This window comes from Trachurus japonicus, chromosome 15, assembly GCF_045865225.1.
Source record: "Trachurus japonicus isolate A0001 chromosome 15, Traja_1.0".
Classification (NCBI taxonomy): Eukaryota; Metazoa; Chordata; class Actinopteri; order Carangiformes; family Carangidae; genus Trachurus; species Trachurus japonicus.
Window position 1 is genome coordinate 2,197,294 of NC_140921.1, and position 7,810 is coordinate 2,205,103.

General features: G+C 42.0%; 1 protein-coding gene across 1 annotated transcript; it reads right to left on the reverse strand.

Annotated features, from left to right (window-relative positions):
* Positions 1–2,141: 2,141 nt before the first annotated feature.
* Positions 2,142–6,106, reverse strand: LOC146972987 (protein phosphatase 1 regulatory subunit 3C-B-like). The gene is made up of 2 exons (XM_085799205.1): positions 5,852–6,106; positions 2,142–4,519 (listed from the first exon to the last, which is right to left on the reverse strand). Exons 1-2 carry the CDS (start codon positions 5,863–5,865, stop codon positions 3,439–3,441), a joined length of 1,095 nt encoding a protein of 364 aa, XP_085655331.1. The 5' UTR covers positions 5,866–6,106; the 3' UTR covers positions 2,142–3,438.
* Positions 6,107–7,810: the final 1,704 nt, after the last annotated feature.

Sequence of the window (7,810 nt, forward strand, 5' to 3'; positions counted from 1 at the left end):
CTTTGTGCATGTCAAACAGAGGGAATGAGGGAGTGAGTGCTCTTCCTGCTGGATATGAGTCCGGCATGAACAGGAATTGAAATGAGTTTGAAAAGCATCAACAACAAAAAAAACAAAAAGGAACAAAAAGCAATACCAGCAGGCAACTCAGCTCAGGCTTTTCATCTGTATCCGCCCTCGTTTTCCAAAGAAAATGTGCAATTAATAATGCAAAGTCTTCCATTTGTTGTAGAAGATGAGTCGAACGTCCCGGTGCATGTGAAGAGAGATTTGTGTTTGCATGTGAAGAGAGAGTTTAACACACGAACGATGCGTGAGAGTTTGTGTCTGTTTGTGTTTTTCTGTTGCATGCATGAGTGCATGAGTGTAGGTCAAGATAAACCGAAGACAGGACTGACCCACTGAAGTGTGTCCACGTGTGTGTGTGTTATTGTAATGTCATATAATGTTAGCTTAGCTCGTAGCCTTTGAGAACAAAATATACCTCAAAACTCAAGTAATGTCACCAGGGCCGTTGCTAGGAATTCTGGGCCCCCTTAAAGAATACTAAAGTGGGCCCCTCCCCCTAACTTTTCCTTTTTTTTTCTTAGACTACGTATGTACTATTGTTTTTTATTTAGCCTTCTTTGTTTTGATGCTGATGAAGCATTACACTGCAAAAACTCAAGTATCTTACCAAGAATATTTGTCTTATTTCTAGTCAAAATGTCATTTCTAGTCAAAACAAATCTCATTATACTTAAAATAAGACACATCATATTAAAAGTAGCTTGTTTTTAGACACTTTTGACTTCTTTCAAGCAGATTTTCACTTGGAATAAGTAGAAAAAATCTGATAGTGGAGCAATTTTTTCTTCCTTATTACAAGCACAAAAAACTTACTTTCACTGGCAGATTTTTTCTATTTATTGTGAATTTAAGTGAAAATGATCTAAAAACAAGTTAATTTTTAGGTAATGAGTCTTATTTTAAGTGGAAAGAGATTAGTTTTGACTAGAAATGAGACATTTGGACAAGAAATAAGACAAATATTCTTGGAAAGATGTTGAGTTTTTACAGTGTACTATGAGTATTATTCAGGGTCTTACGCAGAATAAATCAGTCATACAAAGATTAGACTACTGGGGTTTTTTATGGGCCCCACTGGGCGCTGGGCCCCTAGAATTATCATCACCTTTCTCCCCTATACAACGGCCCTGAATGTCACTATGTTCTTACTCTTTTCTGCTTTACTTTCTTTCTTTCTTGCTGATTCTGAAGATCACCGTCCATTTCCTGTAAATGTTTCAGAGTAAAAGCCCCGAGGCGAGGGCGATACTTCCTCCTTGAACAGCTGTGAGGCGTTAAAACGAGGGCAGATGGAGGTTTCTACTGACCGAGGTGTTTATTATTTGGTGCAGCAGAGTGACAAATAGGTCACAAATACATAATTAACATCTACGTATATACTGTATCTACTATATTAAAAACCATTTCTAGAGGCTTTGTTTTCCTTCATCGCTGTGCTAAGTTAAGCCCCGCCCACCGATCATGGGCGTCTGAAGTCTTGAGCTTCGGCTCGATCAGATTACATGAAGGCCGCTCTATTTCTGTGGTGGGAACTAGTTTGTTTATGTTTGTAATCACTCACTGTAGATTTACTCCTACTACCTTATTTTGAAATCGCACACGGGCGACGGACGAACTTAGAAAGAATTCTTTCAAACTAAAAACAACTGTGACGAACCCACACCTTCAGATGGAGGTGGATTTCAACACATTTCTGAACAAAATTGAAGAGAAATGACTAAATTAAATGAAAGATTAGAGTCTTACCCTTTTATGTTGATAAATATGCTTACACTTAAAGCACCTGGAAGTCTTTATATGTCAACTATTGTGGGTAACAATTTTATTTTTTATTTTCCTAGCACAAACAATGTCATGAAGGGCGATTAAGGAAGTGGCACAAGTGATGGACAAAGGGTAGCATAGCTTCTTCTCACTTCTTTTTGTATATGTGTGATTATTATCCAAATTGTATCCTTCAACTTGTATGTTGTGTTATTTTCATTCGGAGGAACAAACTGAAATTGTGCCTTTATTTAGTTTTACATGATGGAAATGGAAACACAGAAAACAGGAGGCGTCGGAGTCGAGAGTATTTTAGCACAAATATAGAAATTTATTTCAGAAAAGGGAAATACAGGACTGACACGGTGCATGTCAGCAACAACACACACCTTCAAGTGAAGCACAAAATGCTCTTCTTCTCTTCACAGTGAGAAAAAACAAAATATATAGAGATTGTTTCCAAAAAAAAAAAAAGAAAACCAAAATCTATCACTTCCAGCCACACATCCTGTACACTCACCACTCAATTGCACTTGTGAGACCAAGCAGAACAAAAACATTCGTTCTTTCTTTTTTTTTTTTTTTTTCTTTTTTTACACCATTTGTCTCTTCTGACATACCTGAACCACAAAAATTTCCCAACATCCTCTCTGTTTAACACAACACGTTCACATGCAGAGTCTCTCATCATCACACATCTGTCCATAGCAGCTCGGTTTACCTTTTTACACTCAAACGTACCTTTAAAAAAAAAAAAAATATTATCATCCAAAAACATTTCATTTTTCATCACACAAACATGTGCACTTTTTATTCTTATTATTACACGGAGGGAAAGAAAGGGCTGCATGGCCCAAACAAAGGCAGTTTTAAATCAACATGTGATTATTGTCTCATTTTTGCAGAAGGTGCGATAAGGTTTAGTGTGCTTCATGTTTCATTAGAAATGAATCAGCTGTATTTCCTTTTCTTTTTTTTTTTTTTCTTTTTTTTTAGTAGAGAAGCATCGTGTGGCCATGCACTCCCTCCACTCTCCCTTCAATATGAAGGACTTAATCAATCACTCAGCTCCACTTCTTCGACTCGACAGACATGATGATATCTAGAGGCTCGTCGTCTCAATCAGTGCATATTTAACCAACACATCATCATCATCATCATCATCATCATCAGAGGCCTTGACAGAGAGAAAGGCCTCGACACTTGTCTGTATGTTTTAGTGGGAAGGCACTGGACACAAGGCACGTAGATGTCGTAGAAGAGGAGGAAGACGTGACCGGTTTCCTCCAGTAAGTCGGTCGTGTCGTGTCGGATCGAGCCGAGCGGCGGCCGCGCTGCAGCAGGAAAAGCAGGTCAGTTGGGCGCAGCTTCACAGTCGGGCCTCTGTCTGTCTGTCTGTCTGTCTGTCTGGGTTTGTGCACTTCCTCTGCTGGGGTTTTTTTTACTTCAAGGTTGTTTGCTTTCAGTTCAGTTTCTGGCCGGCAGCCGAGAGCCAGTCAGCCAGTCCACAGTCCACAGCAGCCGGATCCGTCCTGATGAATGCCCCGTCAGTGTCTCAACTCATTTTATTTCAGTGCCGTTTCAGCAAACAAGGCCAGTCCGCTTTCACCAATAAGGCACCGTGTTCTCGATCTGACCCCAGCTCTGCCAGCAGCCGGGGAAAAGTCCGCTGGACATGCGCGGGCTTCCGAACTGATCGAACTCCATCTCCAGCAGCTTCATCCCACCGCCGCCACAACCGCCGCTGTTCTTCTGCTCCTGAGGCTTCTTCTGCTCCACGGGGATCAGAGGCGGCGGTGGACTGCTCAGGTCCTCTCCGTTGAGGCCGACGTGCTTCAGCGCGTAGTTCCCCCCGTCGTTATTGTCCCAGAAGGTCTGACCCTGGACCGTGAAGCAGATGCAGAACTCCACGCGGTTCTGCGGCGGCACGAAGGCGGGCAGCTCCAGCACGAAGGCGAAGGTGTCCGAGTCCTGGCAGCCGTACACGTTGTTCAGGAAGCCGCACTCCACGTCGGTGAAGCTGAGCCACGAGTCGAAGGTGGCGCGCAGCCGCACCGACTTCTCGAAGCCGATGTTGCGGACCTTGACGGTGCCGGTGAGCGAGCGCTCCTGCAGCGAGCAGTTCTCCAGGCACACCGAGTTCCGGATCAGCCGGTTTCGGAAGTCCAGGTAGTCGGCGGACGGCTGCTGGAAGTCCAGCGCCAGGCTGCGCACCGAGCTGATCTTCAGCTCCATGGCCGCCGCCTCCAAGTCCGTCATGTCGAACTGCAGATCCTCCGCGATCCCGCCGCAGCGCTTGTTGCTCTGGTACGGCTCGTCGTCGGACTTGGAGAAGACGTGGATGGCGGTGAGCGACATTCCCTTGGTGTCGGCGAACACCACCTTCTTCTTGCCGGCCTTGTGGTTGCTGCTGCTCCACCGCTCCACCGCTCGCTGCTGGCTGCTGAGGCACGGCCGCAGCGGCTTGTACAGCTGCTGCTGCTGGTTGTTGCTATGGCAGCGGGCGGTTGTCGTGGCGGTTGTGACGGTGGACTGGTTGACCCGGTTCTTGGCCCGCTTCAGCTCCTCGTAGGAGCTGAGGAAACCCCGTAGCGGCGGCGGAGAGTGGCTGATGTAGAACCGCATCGCCACGTCCATCGGCATCACGGGGCCAGGCATCGCTGAGGGACTGAAAGACCTGAGGACGCTGGGGGAGGGAAGAGGGGAGGAGGAAAGAGGGAGGAAGAGAGAGAGAAGGAGTGATTAGAACATCGGGTACTTTATGCAATTTAGAAAAAAAAAAAACACCAACTTCTCTTTTTCTGACTTTACACAGCAAAAACTCAAAATCTTTCCAAGAATATTTGTCTTATTTCTTGTCAAAATGTCTCATTTCTAGTCTAAACTTTTTCCACTTAAATTAACTTGTTTTTAGATCATTTTCACTTGTTTCAAACTAATTTTCACTTGAAATAAGTAGAAAAATCTGCCAGTGAAAGCAAGTTTTTTGTGCTTTGTAATAAGAAAGAAAAACTTGCTCCACTATCATATTTTTCTACTTATTTCAAGTGAAAATCTGCTTGAAAGAAGTAAAAAGTGTTTAAAAGTCTTCTTTTGAGTATAATTTGATTTGTTTTGAATAGAAGTGACATTTTGACTAGAAATTGACTTGTATTGTTGTGTATATTTGCTATTGTCTTTTAACCTATCTTTTCTCCCTCACAGCCCCCCCCCCCTCCCCCTCCCCCTCAAGAAGCTTATGCCTCTTGTCAGGCCATCATTGTAAATAAGAACATGTTCTTAATTGATTTCGCCTGGTTAAATAAAGGTTAAATAAATAAAAAATAAGACAAATATTCTTGGTAAGATATTGACTTTTTGCAGTGTAGAAAAGTTCATCATCATCGTCTCTGCAGGAGAAAACCCACTTTGACAGATTAACACTTTACAATAAGGCTCCCTTAATTAACATTAGTTAGTAAATTATTAAGCATTATTTCATTTCATAACCTTTATTTCAACTCAGATATATTGAGGAGGAGTAACCTCATTTACAATACAGCCGAGATGAAACACCAAACATATAAGGACAGAAGACAAGACATTTGAAACATACAAAAACACAAGAGAATACCAGAAGTTAAAGGTGACTTCCTTTAATTCAATTAACTGTTAACAGATATATTAACAATCATTATTATGTATTACTTAACACATTAATTGATGTAGCCCATTAGTAAGCAGTTAATTAATGTTTACTACTCAAGTTAATGAGTATAAAAGTTGAATAATGTAATTAGTCATCATTATGTATGCATTACTCAGCAGTAATTAACACATTAGTTTATATATTAATGCTTAATAATGTACTGGGACCCTGATTGTAAAGTGTTACCCGCATGAGTTTTTCCAATGACTCGACCTTATTTATCTTAAACAAGACATTTCAACTCTGCTTCAGATTAAAGTTTATGCACAGAAATAAAAGTTGTATTCTTTTATTTGTGCAGAGATGCGTTCAGGTGTCTGTGGTTCTTACCTCGCAGCACTCATGGAAAACACCAGTGAACAGTCCCCGAGGAGAAAAAAAAGTGTTTAAAAGTGTTTAAGAGTGGCTCTGACTCTGTGAGATCGACTGAGCAACTTTTTCTAGAAGCTCATGCTGTCGTCACTCCCCCTCTGAGTCTTCCTCTTCGTCTTCTTCCTCCTCTCTGGCTCAGCTGCTGCTCACTCTCCTCCTGCCTCTCAGTGCCGGGGCTTTGCTCAGCACTCTGGGATTTCAACTGCCACATAGAGACCATTTGCATATTGTGTCATATGGTTCCTCAGACGGCCAATGGGAAGTCGGTGGAGCTCCCCGGCAGCCAATCGGAGCGGCTCTGGCTCCCTGGCGGCCGTCCAGCTGATAGAGGGAGTGTCTGTCTGTCAGTCTGTCTGTTGCCTCAGCTGCAGTTTGAGAAACATTATGGACCCCTGCTGGCGCCGGACGAGATCTTCACATGACAGGGAATCCCTGATCACGGCCCAGCGGGAGTATTTCAGTCCACTCTGACTCCCTATTAACACGTATAAAGACTCAACTCAACTTCAACTTCAGCTTTATTGTCCCCTAGGGGAAATTCATGTTGCAGAAAGGTAAAAAACAAAACAAAACACAGAACATATAGAGTACATCCACACAACATCGAAATGACAAGTATCCCAGAGGGCAAACTGGGAGCTGTTCCATACAATCGAAAATAAATAAGTCTGTAAATAAATAAATAGATAAGTAAGCAGGGTGTATCATGACTGTTTAGAATTTGAATTAAGTTGGGTGATGGCTTGTGTTATGAATGAGTTTTTCAGTCTGTTTGATTTGGCTTTTGGCAATCTAAATCTCCTGCCAGAGGGAAGGTGCTCAAATTCGGCATGGAGAGGATGGTCAGACGTATTAAACCGGCTCTAAAGATAGTTTAACTACAGTACACTTCTGTCACCTCACAGGGTTTGATATATTCTTCTCTGGTGACATGGTAGTGCACAGATCAAATAAAAACAGTCAAAATTATCCAATAATTCATTAAATTAGTTAATTTTAGTATTTATTTGTTTCATTCATTGGGAAAAAAAGAAATAAAAAACAGTTCAATACAAAAAAATGCAACTCCTGAATGGAAAGGGGCAGAAACAGGCAAACTTATAAAGTCTACCCCCTTTTTTTAAGAAATCTTTTTACACATTAGATGATATATGTATCAAAACAAAGAAGAATACAAAAAATAGAATAAAGTATAAGGGCTGCAGACCAGCTCATCACCCTATTCCTATAGGTCTGAAACATGTCGACATCATCTGTGAACTTCTAATTTTACAATATATCCACATGTATACATACGCAGACATACATTACACATACATACAAAAATATACAAGTATAATTGAAATGTTTAAGGAAAGAAATATCTTTGATAATAGTGATAATAGACCCATATTGACACTGTGACATAGGGATGCATGATAGCTATCGGTACAGATAATTATCGAGCCGATATTGGACGATAATTATCGGCATAATTACACAGTTAAAGCAGAAGTAAGTGATATATTTGTGTTAATATAAGTCTTAAATAGTTATATCTTCCGACAGCAATCACTTCTATAGAGTGTTTGGACTGAAACACGGGTCTGTCAGTCACTCTGCTCTGCTCTGAGCCGAAGAGAAAACATTTATCGTATCCTACAGTTTTTATCCAATGAGGAGAGAGAACGGCATGCAGGGCTGTGTGTGCAGCCAAGGAACGCCGTGAATGTGGTGACGTAGGGACGAGGACTGTTATGGTGCGTTCAAGGAAACTCGTATTTTTCCAACCGTGAAGTGGTACCAGTTCGATCTGGTACGAGTTCACCGGTCGGAAGTTACGAGTGGCCGTTATAGTGACTTTCACAGGTAAAACAGGTCGGGAAAACACGAGTGGGTTGCCTGGAACGCTACAAAGTCGTAAGTTGTGACTTGAAG